The sequence below is a fragment of the Oncorhynchus keta genome, chromosome 13 (assembly GCF_023373465.1).
Source record: "Oncorhynchus keta strain PuntledgeMale-10-30-2019 chromosome 13, Oket_V2, whole genome shotgun sequence".
NCBI lineage: Eukaryota > Metazoa > Chordata > Actinopteri > Salmoniformes > Salmonidae > Oncorhynchus > Oncorhynchus keta.
Genome location: NC_068433.1, coordinates 37675239 through 37697792, shown reverse-complemented (window position 1 = coordinate 37697792; position 22554 = coordinate 37675239). Strand labels below are relative to the sequence as shown.

General features: G+C 44.2%; 2 protein-coding genes across 7 annotated transcripts in view; one reads left to right on the top strand and one right to left on the bottom strand.

Moving 5' to 3' along the window:
- LOC118392268 (proton myo-inositol cotransporter-like) overlaps positions 1–10638 on the top strand; it is a 65119-nt gene extending 54481 nt beyond the window's left edge. For both annotated transcript variants that reach the window (XM_052460079.1, XM_052460078.1), the window contains 4 exons: positions 6541–6666; positions 6967–7085; positions 7374–7526; positions 7975–10638. In XM_052460079.1, the coding sequence (XP_052316039.1) occupies positions 6541–6666; positions 6967–7085; positions 7374–7526; positions 7975–8201 (625 nt within the window). In that variant the 3' untranslated portion in view covers positions 8202–10638. The remainder of the gene's footprint in view (positions 1–6540; positions 6667–6966; positions 7086–7373; positions 7527–7974) is intronic.
- Positions 10639–10642: 4 nt separating this feature from the next.
- On the bottom strand, positions 10643–22538 carry LOC118392266 (uncharacterized). 5 transcript variants are annotated; one of them, XM_035784059.2, is made up of 13 exons: positions 22332–22538; positions 22014–22053; positions 20818–20959; positions 20590–20722; positions 19504–19561; positions 19116–19331; positions 18805–18935; positions 18376–18569; positions 13309–13424; positions 12975–13002; positions 12694–12794; positions 11530–12328; positions 10643–10889 (listed from the first exon to the last, which is right to left on the bottom strand). In XM_035784059.2, exons 1-13 carry the CDS (start codon positions 22352–22354, stop codon positions 10648–10650), a joined length of 2223 nt encoding a protein of 740 aa, XP_035639952.1. In that variant the 5' UTR covers positions 22355–22538; the 3' UTR covers positions 10643–10647. The 5 variants fall into 5 exon arrangements, with proteins under 5 accessions (XP_035639952.1, XP_052316037.1, XP_035639953.1 ...); XM_052460077.1 differs by having other exon boundaries at positions 11530–12325; XM_035784060.2 differs by having other exon boundaries at positions 13309–13421.
- Between the last annotated feature and the right edge of the window lie 16 nt (positions 22539–22554).

Sequence of the window (22554 nt, the reverse complement as noted above, 5' to 3'; positions counted from 1 at the left end):
GAAACAGGATGCACCTGAGCTCAATCTAGAGTCTCATAGCAAAGGGTCTGAATACTTATGTAAATAAGGTATTTGTTTTTTATGTTTAATAAATCAGCAAAAATGTCTAAAAACCTGTTCAGTTAGTCATTATGGGGTATTGTGTGTAGATTGCTGAGAATTATTTTTCAAATTGGTGTGCCAGGCACCTCCTACCATACCCCATTCCATTTTAGAATAGGGCTGTATAACGTAACAAAATTTGGAAAAAGTCAAGTGGTCTGAATACTTCCCGAAGGCACTGTGAGTGGAACGGGGTATGGTAGGAGGTGCCAGGCGCATCGGTTTGAGTGTATCAAGAACTGCAACGTTGCTGGGGTTTTCACAATCAACAGTTTCCTGTGTGTATCAAGAATGGTTCACCACCCAAAGGACATCCAGCCAACTTGATAGAACTGTGGGAGGCATTGGAGTCAACAAGGACCAGTATCCCCGTGGAACGCTTTCGATACCTTGTAAAGTCTTGCCCTCACGAATTGAGGCTGTTCTAAAGGCAAAAGGGGGTGAAACTGAATATTAGGAAGGTGTTCCTAATGTTTTGAACACCAGTGTATATTTACCAGCACTCTCTCTGGTCACTCACAGCTGCAACAAACAAGACAGACTCATTTAAGACAGACTTGTCTTTAATGCAGGCGGAATAGGTCTGCTGTTCTGTCATTAAATGGCGTTTCAGTCGGACGTGTGTTTGTCTTTTCTTGTCCCATGTAAATAGTCGGTCTCATCGTTTTTTTTTCGTATATATTTTTTATATTTTAATCTCACTTTCCACCTACGATCTAAATATACTTTCCTGCAACCCGCCCCACCCATTAAGGTACGGATCTGCTGTTTGTATACGTTATACGCGTTCTGTCTCCTAGAGATGAACGTACTTTGGTGCAAAAAGTGCAAATCAATCCCAGAACAACAGCAAAGGACCTTGTGAAGATGATGGAGGACACAGGTACAAAATTATCTATATCCACAGTAAAACGAGTTCTATATCGACATAACCTTAAAGGCCACTCAGCAAGGAAGAAGCCACTGCTCCAAAACCACCATAAAAAAGCCAGACTACGTTTTGCAACTGCACATGGGGACAAAGATCGTACTTTTTGGAGAAATGTCCTCTGGTCTGATGAGACAATAATAGAACTGTTTGGCCGTAAGGACCATCGTTATGTTTGGATGAAAAAGGGGGATGCTTGCAAGCCAAAGAACACCATCCCACCCATGAAGCACTGGGGTACAGCATCATGTTGTGGGGGTGCTTTGCTACAGGAGGGACTGGTGCACTTCACAAAATAGATGACATCATGAGGAAGGAAATGTATTTGGATATATTGAAGCAACATCTCAAGACATCAATCAGGAAGCTAAAGCTTGGTCGCAAATGGGTCTTCCAAATGGACAATGACGCCAGGCATACTTCCAAAAAGCTTAAGGACAACAAAGTCAAGGAATTGGACTGGTCATCACAAAGCCCTTGTCACATCTGCTCCTGCTACACCCCCTAGTGGACATCCGGTGTCTCCTTGACCTGCAGCCTTTCCACCAGTTCTCTCCCTCTTCTTCTCTGTGTGTGTGTGTGATTGTGTGGTTGGAGACAGGTGTGCTGGAGTCAGAGGAGTTCCCCACCAGCTGCAACCCGTTCCATAATCAAGACCTCTACAAAGACTCAGTCCTGCCACTTCCACTCTGTCAGATCGTAATCTACGATCAGTCAGTCAAGCTTCTTTCTATTTGTTGTTATTTAAGAGCTGTGCCTATTTCCTAGCCTGTTTCTCCTTTCACTGCAGTTTTGCCTCTCTGACTCTGGTTCCTGTCTCCTGTTCCACATCCTGCTACCCTGTTCTGGATTCAACTCATCATCACTCCCTTGGATTCCCCTCTAGACCTGTTTACCCTGTCCCAACCCAGTTCACTCCAACCTCAGCCTCCACATCTGGTTTCCTTTCAACTCATCCAAGCTTCCCTGGATCTGCACTTCATCTCTCCCTGTGTTACAATAAATATCTTGCTTCATTCATCCCTGTTTCCTGGTCTGAGTCTACTCTTGGCTTCCCCTGTGCTGCTCCACTTAACAGCACTAACCTCAATCCTATAGAACATTTTTGGGCAGAACTGAAAAAGCGTGTGCGAGCAAGGAGGCCTAAAAAACCTGACTCAGTTACACCAGCTCTGTCAGGAGGAATGGGCCAAAATTCACCCAACTAACTGTGGGAAGCTTGTGGAAGGCTATCTGAAACATTTAACCCACGTTAAACAATTTAAAGGCAATGCTACCAAATACTAATTGAGTGTATGTAAACTTCTGACCCACTGGGAATGTGATGAAAGAAATACAAACTGAAATGGATCATTCTCTCTACTATTATCCTGACATTTCACATTCTTAAAAATGAGTGCTGATCCTAACTGACCTAAAACAGGGAATATTTACTAGGATTAAATGTCAGGAATTGTGAAAAACTGAGTTTAAATGTATTTGGCTAAGGTGTATGTAAACTTCCGACTTCGACTGTAGCTGATATTCTGAAAGAGCTGCAAAATCTGGACCCCTACAAATCAGCTGGGCTAGACAATCTGGACCCTCTCTTTCTAAAATTATGCGCTGAAATTGTTGCAACCCCTATTGCTATCCTGTTCAACCTCTTTTTCGTATCGTATGAGATCCCCAAAGAATGGAAAGTTGCAGCGGTTTTTCCCCCCTTCAAAGGGGGAGACACTCTAGACCCAAACTGCTACAGACCTATATCCATCCTGCCCTGCCTTACTAAAGTCTTCAAAAGTCAAGTTAACAAACAGATCACCGACCATTACGAATCGCACCATACCTTCTCCACTATGCAATCTGGTTTCTGAGCTGGTCATGGTGCACCTCACCTCACTCAATGTCCTAAACGATATCATAACCGCTAGAGATAAAAAAAAAAAAACAGTACTGTGCAGCCGTTTTCATCAATCTGACCAAGGCTTTCAACTCTGTCAATCACCGCATTCTTAACAGCAGACTCAATGGCCGTGGTTTCTCTAATGACTGCCTCGCCTGGTTCACCAACTACTTCTCAGATAGAGTTCAGTATGTCAAATCGGGGGGGCTTTGTCCGGACCTCCGGCAGTGTCTATGGGGGTTCCACAGGGTTAAATTCTCGGGCCTACACTTTTCTCTGTTTACATCAATGATATCGCTCTTGTTGCTGGTGATTCTCTGATCCACCTCTACGCAGATGACACCATTCTGTATACATCTGGCCCTTCTTTGGACACTGTGCTAACAAACCTCCAAACAAGCTTCAATGCCATACAACACTCCTTCCGTGGCCTCCAACTACTTTTAAATGCTAGTACAACTAAATGCATGCTCTTCAACCAATTGCTGCCCACACCTGCCCGCTCGCCTAGCATCACTACTCTGGACGGTTCTGACTTAGAATATGTGGACAACTAAACTCTGTAAACTCTCCTTCCAGACTCACATTAAGCATCTCCAGTACTAAATTAAATCTAGAATCGGCTTCCTATTTTGCAATAAAGCCTCCTTCACTCATACTGCCAAACACCCTCATAAAACGGACTATCCTACCGATCCTTGACTTTGGCGATGTCATTTACAAACTAGCGTCCAACACTCTACTCAGCAAACTGGATGTAGTCTATCACAGTGCCATCCGTTTTGTCACCAAAGCCTCATATACTACCCACCACTGCGACCTGTATGCTCTTGTTGGCTGGCTCTCATTGGCTGTCCCTCGCTACATATTCGTCGCCAAACCCATTGGTTCCAGGTCATCTTTAAGTATTTGCTAGGTAAAGCCCCGCTTTTTCTCAGCTCACTGGTCTCCATAGCAACACCCACCCGTAGCATATGCTCCAGCAGGTATATTTTACTGGTCATCGCCAAATCCAACACCTCCTTTGGCCGCGTTTCCTTCCGGTTCTCTGCTGCCTATGACTGGAACGGATTGCAAAAATCACTGAAGCAGGACACTTATATCTCCCTCACTAACTTTAAGCATCAGCTGTCAGAGCAGCTTACCGATCATTGCACCTGTACATACATCATTGCACCTGTACATACATACCTGTACATACATGTACATACATTTTCCACCATAATTTGCAAATAAATTCATAAAAAATCCTACAATGTGATTTTCTGGATTTTTCTTCTCATTTTGTCTGTCATAGTTGAAGTGTACCTATGATGAAAATTACAGGCCTCTCATCTTTTTAAGTGGGAGAACTTGCACAATTGGTGGCTGACTAAATACTTTTTTGCCCCACTGTAGCCCATCTGTAAATAGCCTACCCCACTACCTCATCCCCATATTGTTATTAATTTTGTTTTGCTCTTTTGCACCCCAGTATCTCTACTTGCACATCATCATCTGCACATCCATCACTCCATTGTTTAATGCTAAATTGTAATTATTTTGCCACTATGGCCTATTTTTTGCCTTACCTCCCTAATCTTACTAATTTGCACACACTGTACATACACTGCTCAAAAAAATAAAGGGAACACTTAAACAACACAATGTAACTCCAAGTCAATCACACTTCTGTGAAATCAAACTGTCCACTTAGGAAGCAACACAGATTGACAATAAATTTCACATGCTGTTGTGCAAATGGAATAGACAACAGGTGGAAATTATAGGCAATTAGCAAGACACCCCCAATAAAGGAGTGGTTCTGCAGGTGGTGACCACAGACCACTTCTCAGTTCCTATGCTTGATGTTTTGGTTACTTTTGAATGCTGGTGGTGCTTTCACTCTAGTGGTAGCATGAGACGGAGTCTACAACCCACACATGTGGCTCAGGTAGTGCAGCTCATCCAGGATGGCACATCAATGCGAGCTGTGGCAAGAAGGTTTGCTGTGTCTGTCAGCGTAGTGTCCAGAGCATGGAGGCGCTACCAGGAAACAGGCCAGTACATCAGGAGACGTGGAGGAGGCCGTAGGAGGGCAAAACCCAGCAGCAAGACCGCTACCTCCGCCTTTGTGCAAGAAGGAGCAGGAGGAGCACTGCCAGAGCCCTGCTAAATGACCTCCAGCAGGCCACAAATGTGCATGTGTCTGCTCAAAAGATCAGAAACAGACTCCATGAGGGTGGTATGAGGGCCCGACATCCACAGGTGGGGGTTGTGCTTACAGCCCAACACCGTGCAGGATGTTTGGCATTTGCCAGAGAACACCAAGATTGGCAAATTCGCCACTGGCGCCCTGTGCCCTTCACAGATGAAAGCAGGTTCACACTGAGCACATGTGACAGACCTGACAGAGTCTGGAGATGCCGTGGAGAACGTTCTGCTGCCTGCAACATCCTCTAGCATGACCGGTTTGGTGGTGGGTCAGTCATGGTGTGGGGTGGCATTTCTTTGGGGGGCCGCACAGCCCTTCATGTGCTCACCAGAGGTAGCCTGACTGCCATTAGGTACCGAGATGAGATCCTCCTACCCCTTGTGAGACCATATGCTGGTGCGGTTGGCCCTGGGTTCCTCCTAATGCAAGACAATGCTAGACCTCATGTGGCTGGAGTGTGTCAGCAGTTCCTGCAAGAGGAAGGCATTGATGCTATGGACTGGCCCGCCCATTCCCCAGACCTGAATCCAATTGAGCACATCTGGGACATCATGTCTCGCTCCATCCACCAATGCCACGTTACACCACAGACTATCCAGGAGTTGGCGGATGCTTTAGTCCAGGTCTGGGAGAAGATCCCTCAGGAGACCATCCGCCACCTCATCAGGAGCATGCCCAGGTGTTTTAGGGAGGTCATACAGGCACGTGGAGGCCACACACACTACTGAGCCTCATTTTTACTTGTTTTAAGGACTTTACATCAAAGTTGGATCAGCCTGTAGTGTGGTTTTCCACTTTAATTTTTGAGTGTGACTCCAAATCCAGACCTCCATGGGTTGATACATTTGATTTCCATTGATAATTTTTGGGTGATTTTGTTGTCAGCACATTCAACTATGTAAAGAAAAAAGTATTTAATAAGAATATTTCATTCATTCAGATCTAGGATGTGTTATTTTAGTGTTCCCTTAGTTTTTTTTGAGCAGTGTATATTTTTCTATTGTGTTATTCACTGTACATTTGTTTATCCCATGTGTAATTCTTTGTTGTTGTTTTTGTCGAGCTGCTTTGCTTTATCTTTGCCAGCTCGCAGTTGTAAATGAGAACTTGTTATCAACTTACTTACCTGGTTAAATAAAGGTGAATTGTTTAAAAAAATTGTTTTCATGAGAGCTACTCTCTCTGTGAATGGAATGGGTCTGCCATATGCTCGCCACACTACACACTCACGCATGCCCACACATGGATGCACAAACACACACACAAATACTGTACGTACTCACACAGACATAGATTATTCTCATGTTATCAGAGTAAAGAGCTCAAGATAGCATCTTCTCCATTCACAGTGAGTAAATGTGTTCTGTTATACCTCCTTAAGGATCTTGTCTCTGTTTATGACTTCTCTGTCCAATCCTCCTGTCATCCCAGGCTGTGTGAGCCGTGTATGCTGGACCCAGGGTGTGGCTTCTGTTACCGTGAGAACAGCACAGCTCTGTTCGCCTCCTCGTGTGTACCTGTCGATACAGCCTCCACTGAGAAGGCAGCCTGGGGCAGGTGAGCTACGTATCTGTCAATACAGCCTCCACTGAGAAGGCAGCCTGGGCAGGTGAGCTACAGGCGGCACTAAGGGGAGGGAGTGTGTTTGCGCATAAGGCAGCAGGGGGCAGGTGAGTCATAGAATGTGCTCTGTGTGTGGGTTTATTTGTTGTGTGTTTGTGAAGGGAATGGAGGGGGTTAGTGGACGAAGGCTGGAGAAGTGGTTATTCTATAATACTGTACTCATAGTACCCCTCTATCCATAACATAACTACTGTTGCTACAATACAATAACTGTCTTGTACCATGTTATTCCAGGTGTTCCAACTCGACCCAGCTGAGAGTCCATACGTACTGGGCCTATAACTACTGTCCCACCTCCTACTCCTGGGTGGTCCTACTGGGTCTTGTTCTCTATCTGGCCTTCTTCGCCCCAGGTGAGAGGCAACACTGACCTATGTCGAGATTCAATTTACGCTGTATTTCACTTTCACTGTGAGGCAGCTACTAACTAAAGAAATGCATTATTATAAAATGTGATCTCATTTCAAGTTTGGCGTTAACCATGCATTGATGTCATTTGGTATACTTGCTTAAAGGTTTGTATGCTTACTGTATTTGTATGCTTACTGTATATACATCTTGATTCAACATTGTTTGCATGCGGGGGGTAGTTACTGTACTGTAGAGCTATCGTAAGCCCTGTGCCATCCCTCTACTTCCAGGTTTGGGTCCAATGCCGTGGACGATCAACTCTGAGATTTACCCCCTGTGGGCCCGGAGCACAGGGAACGCCTGTTCAGCTGGAGTCAACTGGACGTTTAACTTCCTGGTCTCCCTCACCTTCCTCCATGTGGCTCAGAACCTCACCTACTACGGTAACACACATCCTCCTCCACGTGGCCCAGTCCCTCACCTACTACGGTACAAACCGTAGGCACTGATCAATACCTCACTTACAGGACATCCTTGATCAATCAACCTGAACAGCATGTATGCTTCTACTGCAGGATCTGACCTGTTGGACATTTGATTAATCTAGAGAGACTAGAGATATCTTATGATAGGCTCGATGTGTAATGAATGTAGTTTCATCATGTTTGATTACTTGCTGTCATTTAATAATGTGCAGTAGATACTGGATAGCGTTTGACAGAATTGTACACTGTTGCAGACTAGAACTGATCTCTGCTGTCAGCACAGGAAAACCTCTGGGCACTTCTTCGTCAAGTCACGTACGGTAGTCAGGGAAAAACTGCAGGCCCTATTAATGACTGACAATGATGTGTTGTTGATTGTGTAGTTGTTGTTATTGTTATTTCCCAGGAGTGTTTTTCCTTTACTCCAGCCTGGCTCTGCTTGGGTTCTTCTTCATCTACGGCTGTCTGCCTGAAACAAAGAACCGGAGGCTGGAGGAGATTGAGTCCCTGTTCGACAACCAGCTGTGCTCCTGCGGGGCCACAGACTCTGATGAGGACCGGCAGGTGGAGTACATCAGGGTGAAGGGGAGCAACTACCACCTCTCTGATAACGATGCCTCCGACGTGGATTAGCCCTAGCCTGAGTGCCAGTCAGTTTGTGCTTTCAAGCCAACTCATTGTCATGCCAAATAATGGAGCAGCCATGGAGTTGGCAAGAGCACACAGATCTGGTCCCAGTCTAGTTTGTAACTTTGGCCTTGGATTTTGTCCCTGTTCATTCAACTCAGAAAGTATGCATCAAGTGTTTCGGAGTAGGTGTGTTGATTTAGGATTAGTTTGGCCTTTTATCATAATTAATAATATTACATGGACAGTAAGCTTGATACATACAGGCCCTGATCTACAACCTCTCCGAGTCCTGTTCTCTGGTTTGCCTCACAGTCACGTAGGTTACATTGCTCCATCTTTTTCACACACAGGGTAGCTATTTATAACACAAGTTTACTTACACATTTGATGTTGCCAATGTAATGTTGTAGTTACTTCTATAGTTTGATAAGAATCTTCTTTTTGATTTATAAACCATAATGTAAATAGTATTAAGCATACATTACATTCAAATATATCCTCAGCATTTAGACATCCATTTTACTGTTCATGTCTCATTATTATGAATTTCCATATATGAGGCAGACCAACAATTAACAAAACTATTGCCTTTTCCCTCACATAAAAAACCCTATGATTAGAGATAAAACCTCTTCACAACAAAACCTTTATTGTAGGAGTCCAAACGTCCACTAAAATGGCCATGATATTACAAGTTTTAAAATCACAGAGAGGGATTGTAATATAGTGTTGATACCAGTATGCCTTTCTATATGAAACACAACTCAGAACAATATTGTCTCAGCTTGTCTGTAGCATCACAAATGGGGTGTCAGACACTAGTAGTACACCCGGGCTTTGCATCCCAAACGGCACCCTATTCCTAGTGCACTACTTTTAACCAGAGCCCTATGGGCCTTGGTCAAAAGTAGTGCAGTATAAAGGGAATAGCATGCCATTTGGGACTTAACCTGTTCTCTGTCTATGATGATGTTCAGTCTTGCTTTGCTATTTGTTTTATCATGTTGGTTGATAAGCTACAGTAGCACATGACCCATCTGTTTTCTCATTAGTAAACCTATGGATTATTATGCTATTTATTCTAATATATTTTACCCATGATGTCGGTGCCTGTACTGTAGTGAAATGTATGAAGGAGTTGACTATATGGCCAGCCAGCGTGATGATAGCCTTTCAGAAGTTGCAAATGTTTTTATTGATCGATGTAGACTAGACTATTCATTGGGTTGTACCTCAGTCTCTGAGGGTATAACCATGCATTGAAATGGACAGTTTAGTCAGTTAATGTCACACACAGTTGTTCTTTGGGAAAACAATGTCAGAAAGAATGTCTTATTTTGTCTCCATTTTACGTTGTCTTCCTCCACAGCCTTATGTACAAATTGCAATGCATACTCTTCACGTGAAAGAGCTGGGGTTCTCGTGTTCTAAAGGGTCGAGGAGTACTGTATTGCACTTGCTAATGTTGTTTTATATATCGTAAAACTATGTATGGTGACACCTTTTTAGTTGAGTACTTGAGTACACATAGATTTGAGTGTAGCAGACTGGTTGAAAGTGGTCAACATAATGTCGCTGAGAATATGTCTGTGTATTATTGTCTGTGACAAAACTAGATAGCTACTATTGGGAATTCAAATAGGATTTTCTCTAGACTGAAATGAAATGACAGCATTTCAAAGGATCACAGTTCATTGGAACATCAGTGTCAATACTGGATTATTGAGTATTTATTATCAATATTTGAGTATTTGATGAGAAATGTGATTAGAAAAGAGAGGATACTAGAGGTAGTCTAAATTGGAGGTTCACTGGAAAATGTCTTTTTTTATTTATTATCACAGTGTTTTATAGAGAAAAAACACTTTATTGCACAGCCCCTTCACAAAGGTGACAACATTGCCGTCATGTAACAAACTTGAGATAGTGTCAAACAAGTTATTTGATGTTTTGTGATTTTATGAAAAATGCTCAACAACCCCATGACAACCCATTGTGTTATTATTATATTGCCTTCTTTGCTTTAATTCCTAAATGGGGACATCCAATGTGTTTATTGTGAACGGGTGCAATTGTTTCTATGTGAAAACAAATTAAATGCATTGTTTCTATTCTAGATTATGAAGAAGAACTAGTGAAGATTTAAAAAAAAAAAATGCATCCAGTGCTGTATAGTATACATTTGATTATTGTTGCTGTAAATGTTTTGCTAGAATTTATATTCTATCAAAGTAAATATATTCATGAGAATCTAGAACACTTAAATATGTATTGGGAAAAAATAAACTAATTATCTTGCAATGTCTGGCTTTCGTTTTAATGTAGAATCCCAAGGGCATTGTTATAAGCCTTTAAATATGCAGAAACAGATTCTGTGGTAATGGGATGTAGTTGATAGTATTGTCCACAACTCTTAAAGGGATACTCTCCTCTCCTGTCCTTCCCACCTCTAATCTTTTTTCCTCTGCTTCAGCATGAGCAGAATGTCTGCTATTTCCTGAAGTGTCTCAACCTCCTCTGAAAGCCTGTTAACTCCGCTCTCAGCAGTGACCTCCCTCTCCTCTGCACTCCCTCTCCATTTCTCCTCTTTGTCATCTGGAAGGTCTTCTCTAAGAGGAACATTCTCAACAGGTTCCAGGACCTCTCTTTCATCTTCCTGTCCTCTATGCTGCAGCTGCTCATCTCTCAAGTCTGGAAGAGATAAAAACATCATCAGGGAGCAACATCCATTTTCAAAATACTACTGAAAATACAAAAGAATAACACCATTATGAATCTCGGTCCGTAATAAAATAACTGCAATAAACTATATGGAAGAATGTCAACATATTGGGGACACTGCCCTGTGTAGGGTGCCGTCTTTCGGATGGGACGTTAAACGGGTGTCCTGACTCTGAGGTCATTAAAGATCCCATGGCACTCATCGTAAGAGTAGGGGTGTTAACCCCGGTGTCCTGGCTAAATTCCTAATCTGGCCCTCAAACCATCACGGCCACCTAATAATACCCAGTTTACGATTGGCTCATTCATCCTCCTCTCCCCTGTAACTATTCCCCAGGTCGTTGATGTAAATAAGAACGTGTTCTCAGTCAACCTACCTGGTAAAATAACAGATAAATAAAATAAATATACAGATCAGAGTACATATAATTGCAGTATAACGTGTGCTTCTTACACGCATTCACTAGCTTTACATTCAATCGATTATCTATGACAAATTACACCACATATGAAGTTGTTTGCATTAATTTGGAAATCATCTGCCATTAGATATGTCTATATCGGCTACACTGATTTGTTAATTACATTAAAAAACATATGCTATTTATACCTTTTACATCATTGGTGGTGAGAACGTCTAGTATAGAGGTAGTGGGTCTCTGAATAAACACTCTACTCTCAGTGTTCGTGTTACGACACTTGTTAGAAGGGATGATTGATGGATGGTGCCCAGTTCCAGCCTTGAGCTCTCTGGCTGTTGATTTTCTCCATGGCGTTTGCTCTTCTCCCTCCTTCCTGGATCTGTCTGATAATGCTCTGTGTGTCTGTTGTCTCATAGACTCATCTCTGTGACTTGACTGCCCTCTGGTAGTTGGAGTCGGTATTACATTGTAAGCAGACTTGTGGGATTCAGAGTCCATGAGGTTGTTCTCTTTACACTCCAGTCCAAAACTGCACTGAGTTGAAACGTCCGATGTTGGACATTTCGAGGTGATGGTGGTGACAGTCTGTGTTCCCATTTCTCGTGTTTGTGTTTCTCGTGTTCCGGTGGCTTCCATCTTTTGTTGGTGAATCTCAGAGCACTGTGATTCAGACAGAGGACAAGATGGGACATACTGATCACTTATAACCCTAACCTGGCCGTTACTGTCATCTGTAACTGCACAGCCGGACCGTCTCTCAGTGTAGCCGGAGCTCTCCAAAGCTCTCTGGTCGTTTCCACAGTTCCCTGTGCATTGAGGCCTAATGGGTGGGGTGTAAGGTCTGGGTTGAGACTGAGGGTGACCCAGTTGTTGTGTGTTCCAATGTGATGAGCCTTGGCTGACGATAGGGAACTCTTCACTACAGGACCTCACTGTGTGTGACTGTGAGGATCCACCCTGGTGACACTGGTGATAATCCTCCACCTCCTGATATGACATTTAAAGATTAGTATGAAAATATGCAGCCTAAGTCCCAGAACTGTATGTGCTGTCTTGTCAACTCCATTGCTGTCATTGTCATGCTACGTGACAGCAATGGAGTTGACAAGACAGCACAAACAGATCTGGGACTCAGGCTAAGAAATATGTTGATATTACCATGTAAATGCAAAGCAGTTACTATGCAACAACATGTTATAAACAGTAATTATGCAAACTTATAAGAGCAACTAAATGCAAAGTGTTACCAAGTCAGTAATGGTAGGCCTATGGGATCTATGGAAAATCAAAGCATCCACTTACAGTATATTAACCAAAGCAGATGTAAACAGTATTAATTGTTGTTTACTTACGTCATCATCAGAGTCTGAACTAAAGTAACCTCCTCTTGGAGAGTAACTGGGCGATGATTCGCAGAATTCCTTAGGACCATGATGAGTGTTTCCAGGACAAGCTGAAGACAGATCGGCAAGTAAGTCTCTACCAGGTTGCATCCCAAATGACACCCTATTATTCCTAATTAAATTCCTCATTTGGCACTATATAGGGAGTAGGGTGCCATTTGGGACTCAAGCCATCAGTGTCAGACAGATGGTGAACAGCAGATGATTTTGAATATACTGTGGAAACTTACATGAGCTGACATCAGTGCAGTTGGAAACCTGTTGGAATACAGGCGTAACAATGAAACAGGCTAGCCTTGACTGTATGAACACATTTCCCCTTACCTTTACCTACTATCATTTTCTCATCAGGTCCTCAGTGGCTCAGTTGGTAGACCATGGTACTTGCAACGCCAGGATAGTGGGCTCGATTTCCGAGACCACCAGTATGTAAAATGTTTGCACGCATGACTGTAGTAGCTTTAGAAAAACTGTCTGCTAAATGGTACTCTATTTTATCGTCATCATTGTTTACCTCTGAAATTATTCCAATTCTGCCACTATAATGCTGCTGCCTGCAATTACCTGAGTCAGAAAATCAGGTTCAGGGTCTTGGCTCTGTGATTCATTCACATCTCTGGAAGACGTTGGTACTTCCTCCTTGAGATATATCTTAGACATCCCCTTCTTAAAATTAGCTGCTGGGATGAATTGACATACATACAGTACCAATCAAAAGTTTGGACACACCTACTCATTCAAGGGTTTTTCTTTATTTTCACTATTTTCTACATTGAAATAACATATATGGAACCATGTAGTAACCATAAAAGTGTTAAACAAATCCAAATATATTTTATATTTGAGATTCTTCAAAGTAGCCACCCTTTGCCTTGCTGACAGCTTTGCACACTCTTGGCATTCTCTCAACCAGCTTCCCCCTGTGTAATGTGGACGCTGGGAGTCGGGAAGCAAGTGCAGGTGCCGAACCCCCACGATGTCGGGAGTCCAGTAGGGATCTGACGGCATAGGCGGGACCTCCCTCGACGTCCAGGGGGGTGGGTGGGTGTTGTGGGGGACAGCATCAGCCAGGGGACCAGGAACCACCAGAAGGGAGACATGAAATGAAGGTGAGATACGGTAATCACTGGGAAGCTGTAACCTATAAGTCACCTCGTTAACCCTCGGGAGAACTGTGGACGGCCCCACAAACCGGGGACTCAGCTTCTTACAGGGCAGGCTGAGTGGGAGGTTCCTGGTGGAAAGCCAGACGATCACCAGGATGGAACATGGGCGCCACACTGAGGTGGCGATCCGCCTGCTCCTTCTGGCGATGGACGACACGCTGGATCCTCACATGAGCATCACTCCAAACCTCCTCTGTGCCCTGGAATCATTCGTCCACAGCAGGGGCCTTGGTATGGCTCGGAGTCCATGGAGCCAGTGAGTAAGCCCAGTGGAGGAGTGACATAATGAATTCTGTGAATATTCCACCCAGGGAAGGAATCGGGCCCACTTCCCCTGCCGGTCCTGGCAGTGACTCATCAGGAACCTCCCCAGCGTCTGGTTCATCCTCTCCACCTGCCCGTTGGACTGAGGCCGGTACCTAGAAGTGAGGCTGGCCGTGACCCCCAGATTATCCATGAAAGCCCTCCATACCCGTGACATGAATTGGGGGTCACGGTCAGAGACAATGTCCTCCGTTGAAGGCCATTAAGGAAGGGAGACCAGAGACAGGAATAAACTGGCATGATTTAGAAAATCTGTCCACAATCACCAGAAGGGTGGTGAAACCGTCAGAGGACGGGAGATCGATAACAAAGTCAATGGATAGAGGAGACATTTACATACATTTACATTTAAGTCATTTAGCAGACGCTCTTATCCAGAGCGACTTACAAATTGGTGCATTCACCTTATGACATCCAGTGGAACAGCCACTTTACAATAGTGCATCTAAATATTTTAGGGGGGTGAGAAGGATTACTTATCCTATCCTAGGTATTCCTTAAAGAGGTGGGGTTTCAGGTGTCTCCGGAAGGTGGTGATTGACTCCGCTGTCCTGGCGTCGTGAGGGAGTTTGTTCCACCATTGGGGGGCCAGAGCAGCGAACAGTTTTGACTGGGCTGAGCGGGAGACCAGGGACGCTGAGGCACGGGAATGGGAAGGAGCTTCCCTGCTGGAGAGTGCCTTGAGACTTACTTTGGGCACACACAGAAGAGCAGTTGACGTAGCGAGTAACGTCCTGCGCCAAGGTGGGCCACCAATACTTTTTTTGTACGGGTGATTAAGGATGTCCAGCGACGACAGCTGTGTGTGCCCAGGTCATCATTCGCTCCCTTATCCCCATGGGAATGTAGATGCACTCAGGAAGACAGGTAGTGGGAGCGGGTTCCCTCACCAGAGCCTGGCGAATGTCCACATCTACGTCACAGACCACAGGGGCTACGACACGAGAGGCAACAGGAAAACAGGTCCTCCAGCATTCGGGTGACCAGTCCGTGATTCTCATCCTTGACCATGAGATGGTGGGGTTATGGCGTTGGAGACATGGGAGGTCGAGGATGATCTTGTGAGCTGGTGCACTAGTGATGAAGAAAGGGATGTTTTCCTGTTGAATGGACTCCACGGTGAGAGTGATGTGTGTGATGGTTCCAGATTCTAATGGCCGATTTATCAAGAACTTGAACTGGAAACGGTGAGGAGAGCGGGTATGAGGGGATGTTCAGAGAGGAGGCGAGGATCTGGTCAATTCCCCGCGGCACCGGAATCCACTAGCGTTGTAGAAACAGTACATGAGGGACAGTTAGCTAGTGTGATCGACACTAAAAGGGTTTAGCAGAAACGGATGAAGATGGGATACTCACACCTGCCCCAGGAGGTGGAAGATCACGGGACCGTCCCTCTGGGCTTGTGGATCCCGAGTTGGGACGTACCGGACACTACTGAAGCTGGTGCCGCCCTTGACCACAATAGAGACAGAGCCACAGCTGTCTCCGTCTGCGTCGCTCTGCCGCGGGGAGGTGTATGACCCCTACCTCCATAGGTTCAGGCTCTGCTACAGAGTGTTCACGGAGGGAAGGAGAGAAGCGATGTGGGTACCGAGGCTCCCGAATTAGATTATCCAATCGGATGGCCATCGCGATGAGTGTGTCCAAGGAGAGGCTGTCGTCACAACATGCCAGTTCCGTTTGGACCTCCTCGCGCAGTCCTCTTTGGAATAGTGTACGGAGCGCCTGCTCATTCCATCCACTGGATGCTGCTACTGTCCGAAAGGTGAGCGCGTAACCGGTAGCAGTCTGGTCATCTTGCCAAAGTTGGAGAAGGCGCTCACCCCCCCCTCTGCCCTACGAAGCCAGCTCCTCCTCTCTCCCAGACGGCCGTAGCCCGCTCCAACGCCCGCCCAGTCAGCAGAGAAATAACCGTGGCAACCTTGGACCTCTCTGTGGTGGGGGCTCCCATCTGATACGCAAAATAGAGGGAGCACTGGAGTAGGAAGCCACAGCATTTAGATGGGGTTCCATCATATTTATCCGGGAGGGATAAACGGGCATCGCTGACCTGGGCGGACAGCTGAATGGACTGATGTGCTGGCTCGCTGGGTCGACTGGTGGAAGAGTATCCTCTGCTAGTGGAAGGCAACGCCTCTCGGGCATGTTCGAGACGTTGAAGACTGCAAAGAACCTCTTCCATAGCCGTCCCCAGTTGCGCCAGCTGGTCGTGGTGTTTACGAAGTAAGTATCCCTGTTCGTCGACCGTCTGGGAGATGCTCTGATTTCCTGCTGCTTCCATTTGGTGAGGCAGTATTCTGTAACGTGGATGCTGAGATTCGGGAAGCAAGTGCAGGTGGTGAGTTTAATAATAAACGGAACATGGAGCAAAACACGAGTAGCGTACAGACATGAAACACATAGTCAATACTGCCTTGGGAATGGAACTAAGGGAGTAACAGATATAGGGGAGGTAATCAGAGAAGTGATTGAGTCCAGGTGTGCCTCATGATGAAGAGCAGGTGCGCGTAATGATGAGTGCCAGGACCGGTGGTTAGTAAACCGGTGACGTCGAACGACGGAGGGGAGGAGCGGGAGTAGACGTGACAACCTGGAATGCTTTTCCAACAGTCTTGAAGGAGTTCCCACATATACTGAGCACTTGTTGGCTGCTTTCCCTTCACTCTGTGGTCCAACTCATCCCAAACCATCTCAATTGGGTTGAGGTCGGGTGATTGTGGAGGCCAGGTCATCTGATGCAGCACTCCATCACTCCCCTTCTTGGTGAAATAGCCCTTACACAGCCTGGAGGTGTGTTGGGTCATTGTCCTGTTGAAAAACAAATGATAGTCCCACTAAGTGCAAACCAGATGGGATGGCGTATTGCTGAAGAATGCTGTGGTAGCCATGCTGGTTAAGTGTGCCTTGAATTCTAAATAAATCACACACAGTGTCACCAGCAAATCACCCCCACAACATCACACCTCCTTCTCCATGCTTCACGGTGGGAACCACACATGCAGAGATCATCCATTCACCTACTCTGCGACACGGCAGTTAGAACCAAAAATCTTAACTTTGGACTCATCAGATCATAGGACAGATTTTCACCGGTCTAATGTCCATTGCTCATGTTTCTTTGCCCAAGCAAGTCTCTTCTTATTATTGGTTTCCTTTAGTAGTGGTTTCTTTGCAGCAATTCAACCATGAAGGCCGGATTCACGCAGTTTCCTCTGAACAGTTGATGTTGAGATTTGTCTGTTACTTGAACTCTGTGAAGGATTTATTTGGCCTGCAATTTCTGAGGCTGGTAACTAATGAACTTGATCATCAACAGTTGACAACTCCATGTCTTCCTTTCCTGTGGCGGTCCTCATGAGAGCCAGTTTCATCATAGCTCTTGATGGTTTTTGCGACTGCACGTGAAGAAACTTTAAAAGTTCTTGAAATTTTATGGATTGACTGACTTTCATGTCTTAAAGTAATGATGAACTGTTGTTTCTTGTTGCTTATTTGAGCTGTTCTTGCCATAATATGGACTTAGTCTTTTACCAAATAGGGCAATCTTCTGTACCCCCCCCACCTTGTCACACCACAACTGTTTGGCTCAAAAGCATTAAGGAAAGAAATTCCACAAATGAACTTTTAACAGGGCACACCCGTTAATTGAAATGCATTCCAACTGACTACCCCATGAAGCTGGTTGAGAGAATGCCAAGAGTTTGCAAAGCTGTCATCAAGGCAAAGGGTTGGTACTTCGAAGAATCTTAAATATAAAATATATTTTGATTTGTTTAACACTTTTTTGGTTACTACATGATTCCATATGTGTTATTTCATAGTTTTGATATCTTCGCCGTTATTCTACAACGTAGAAAATAGTACAAATACAGAAAAACCCTGGAATGAGTAGGTATGCCCAAACTTTTGACGGGTATATGTCAATAAAGAGAGATTGGCAAACTTTATGCAAAAACATGTATCATAGTTTTAGTGAAGGGACATGATTAATAGCCTACATAAAATGCACACTAGACATGTATGCGTTACAAATGGAACACCATTACCTACAGTGCTATACTTCTGACCAGAGCCCTATGGGCCCTGTCCAAAAGTAGTGCACTATATAGGGCATAGGGTGCCTTTTGGAATGCAACAGTACCTTCACTTCCATATTCCTCATTACTGCAGGCCCTGAAGAGTGCTTTCTGGTGTTGCTCTTCACTCTCTATTTGGTTGAGAGAGAACTTCATTGTCTGATCTTTGAGAGAGAACTCCAAGGTTTGGTCTTTGCCCTCCGATTGGTTGATAGAGAACCCCACTGCGTGCATGATATGGTCTCTGGTGTCTGTGCTACTGGGTAGGCAGATGCATACCCCATTCGTCAGTGCACAAGTTATGGAAATATCAACTAATACATCTGTCTTCACAGATGTAATCAATACAGCAATGGAAATCAGGATAAAAATAATATCAGTTCAGGGGGGGTTGTCAATCTCAATAATGTATGAACAGAAGATGGATAAAGAAAATCAACATTTCCTGCATATCAGGTAAAAACACATCTTTGATATTTCAGTTCAGTACTCACTCAGGCTCTGTGCCTCCAAACAGTACTCTGGACACAGTGGGGGTCATGTTCAGCTGCTGTTTGGGTCCACTTGGTTCTGTGGCCCACGGGGAACACTCTCTCCTCCCTCCTGGCTGAGAGAAAGGTCTAAACTACAAAATCAAATATCCATTAGGTTTCAGTTATATTTTTTCTTTACTTTACAAAACTGTTAGTACAGTGGAATGAATGCACATTCATTTGTCTTTGTTTCATGTGTTTGTGGGGTAGAGGTGGGGTTAAATCCATTCCAAATGAAGGAATACTGTTACTATGACTATTTGAATGAATACCTGTAGTTGCTCTGAGGTGGAGGTATCCCATGGGGTTCTAGGGGAGCAGTGTTGCTGTGGCTGGACCTGTGCTATGTGCTGGAGGGAGAACAGGCCTGCCCCTGAGGAGGAGACTGACGACGATGCCGAGCAGAAGGGGCTCAGGGTGTCCTGGATGCGTTGCTGGTAGTCTGATGTACTGGTGTCTGACATGTTCGACTCCAGCACTGGTGAGAGCTGAGAGCAACAATCAATGAACCAGCCAAATGTCACAAGGTTGAGTCAACATTTCCATAAAGCTTACTGTATCTGTATTTTCAGAAATATGATCAAAAGAGTACTAGTGAAGTAAGGTGATGTATTTGTGTTGTCAGAAAATATGAATCAGTGTGAGTAAATGCCGACTGACCTGTCTACACTTGAATCCATCAGGAATGCAGTGCTTTCTCTTTCTAGCAGTCTGGACACTAAAATACATGAGTAGTACACTACCGTTACTACAAATACTTGAATGTCATTAAAGATGAGTAACTGTTTCACTTTTCCTCCTAAAATGATTCTATAATTGCTTGACGTGATCTTCCTGTCTGGGTTGGCGCCCTTCCTTGGGTTGTGCTGTGGCGGAGATCTTTGTGGGCTATACTCGGCCATGTCCCAGGAAGTTAAGTTGGTGGTTGAAGATATCCCTCTAGTGGTGTGGGGGCTGTGCTTTGGCAAAGTGGGTGGGATTATATTCTGCCTGTTTGGTCCTGTCCGGGGGTATCGTTGGATGGGGCCACAGTGTCTCCCGACCCCTCCTGTCTCAGCCTCCAGTATTTATGCTGCAGTAGTTTATGTGTCGGGGGGTTAGGTCAGTCTGTTATATCTGGAGTATTTCTTCTGTCTTATCTGGTGTCCTGTGTGAATTTAAGTATGCTCTCTCTAATTCTCTTTTTCTCTGTCTCTCTCATGACCTGAGCCCTAGGACCATGCCTCAGGACTACCTGGCCTGATGACTGGTCGTGCTGCTACTCCAGTTTCAATTGTTCTGCCTGCGGCTATTGAACCTTGACCTCTTCACCGGACATGCTACCTTGTCCCAGACCTGCTGTTTTCAACGCTAGAGACAGCAGAAGCGGTAGAGATATTCTGAATGATCGGCTATGAAAAGCCAACTGACATTTACACCTGAGGTGCTGACCTGTTGCAGCCTCAACAACCACTGTGATTATTATTGTTTGACCCTGCTGGTCATCTATGAACATTTGAACATCTTGGCCATGTTCTGTTATAATCTCCACCCGGCACAGCCAGAAGAGGACTGGCCACCCCTCATAGCCTGGTTCCTCTCTAGGTTTCTTCCTAGGTTCTGGCCTTTCTAGGGAGTTTTTCCTAGCCACCTGCATTGCTTGCTGTTTGGGGTTTTTCGGCTGGGTTTCTGTAAAGCACTTTAAAATATCAGCTGATGTAAGAAGGGCTTTATAAATACATTTGATTTGATATATATAACCGATACCTGTACAAAGGCTGGCTCTCCACAAGGGAAAGCCGTGATGGGGAGCAAGGGCTCATGGGTAACTCCAGGGGCCCCTCCCTCATCGACTTGGGTCCTCCTTTATCATCAGTGATGTGAGTTATCTTTGGCTGATCTGGAACAAACAAAGTTATTGTTGTGGGTGCGTGGGATCCTTTTTCAATGTTATTAGCATTTATCCATAATCTATAGATTCCTTTCTGAACTCACCATTGTTTTCTTTCTTTGCAGCAATCTGGTTTACTATGAATAAAGTCACTAGGTCCATACTTCCAGAACTGGCTCCTTTAGGAGAGGTTGGTATTCCTAAGGTTTTCATCTTTCTCTGCATTTTTTTCTTTTCAAAGAATTCCTGATAAAATGTTGCCATATGTATTATCATGTCACATACACTACCGTTCAAAAGTTTGGGGTCACTTAGAAATGTCCTTGTTTTTGAAAGAAAAGCACATTTTTTGTCCATTAAAATAACATCTAATTGATCAGAAATACAGTGTAGACATTGTTAATGTTGTATTGTAGCTGGAAACGGCAGATTTTTTATGGAATATCTACATAGGCATATAGAGGCCCATTATCAGCAACCATCACTCCTGTGTTCCAATGGCATGTTGTGTTAGCTAATCCAAGTTTATCCTTTTAAAATGCCAATTGATCAGTAGAAAACCATTTTGCAATTATGTTAGCACAGCTGAAAACTGTTGTGCTCATTAAAGAAGCAATAAAACTGGCCTTCTTTAGACTAGTTTAATATCGGGAGCATCAGCATTTGTGGGTTTGATTACAGGCTCAAAATGGCCAGAAACAAATAACTTTCTTCTGAAACTCATCAGTCTACTCTTGTTCTGAGAAATGAAGGCTATTCCATGTGAGAAATTGCCAAGAAACTGAAGATCTCGTACAACGCTGTGTACTACTCCCTTCACAGAACAGCGCAAACGTTGGGAGGCCCCGGTGCACAACTGAGCAAGAGCACAAGTACATGAGAGTGTCTCGTTTGAGAAACAGACAGCTCACAAGTCCTCAACTGGCAGCTTCATTAAATGGCACCCATAAAACACCAGTCTCAACGTCAACAGTGAAGAGGCGACTCCGGGATGCTGGCCTTCTAGGCAGAGTTGCAAAGAAAATGCCATATATCAGACTGGCTAACAAAAATAAAAGATTAAGATGGGTAAAAGAACACAGACACTGGACTGAGGAACTCTGCCTAGAAGGCCAGCATCCCGGAGTCACCTCTTCACGCTGGTAATTTGCGAGTAAGTTACTATTTAATGAAGCTGCCAGTTGACAACTTGAGAGGCGTCTGTTTCTAAGTGACTCTAAACTTTTGAAAGGTAGTGTATACTGTATTATAATGTATACAATATGGGACCTTATTTAAGGCCACTGTGGGTTTAACTTACCCTCTGCTTTTTCATGTCATTTCTCATCATAAACCGGTTCCTGAATATTTATAATGGAAAATCAAGTTAAAATTGCTATTTAAAAGGGGGTCAATATAATGTTTTTTTTAAAGGGGGTCAGTAGAATACTTTTGTTAAATAGTAACAGTTATGTTACAGTTCTAATGTTATTTGTCAAAGAAAGAGAAAGTTAATGTTGAATATTTGCTAACAAGGTTTTCTAAAACTCGTTCCACCCAGACTGTCAAAAAGCACATATGTAAAAGTGCTAACCTTAGTTTAGCAAGCTAACGTTAGCTAGCTAGCTGTCAAACTTACCTTGAACCACCGACCCAATTCATTTTGTCCAGTAAAATCAGACAGAAAAAAATAACTCTATGAGGCCATGTATTTTATCAGCACTTTTGAAATGTATCTAGCAGTATAAAAGAGGTGACCTTTGTTGAGTTTTTATGAAACATAGCTAGCTAGCTACTAGAGAAACTTTCTCATGAAGTAGCCGATTATAATGATGCTTCAGTTGAGTTGACAGGTACAGCGC

Coding starts and splice junctions, on each gene's coding strand:
- LOC118392266 (XM_035784059.2), bottom strand. CDS start 22,354: ATGAATTGGGTCGGTGGTTCAAG. Junction 20,723..20,817: donor TGCAAAGAAAGAAAACAATG/GTGAGTTCAGAA, acceptor TGTTTGTTCCAG/ATCAGCCAAAGATAACTCAC. Junction 13,425..18,375: donor TGAGGAATATGGAAGTGAAG/GTACTGTTGCAT, acceptor AATTCATCCCAG/CAGCTAATTTTAAGAAGGGG.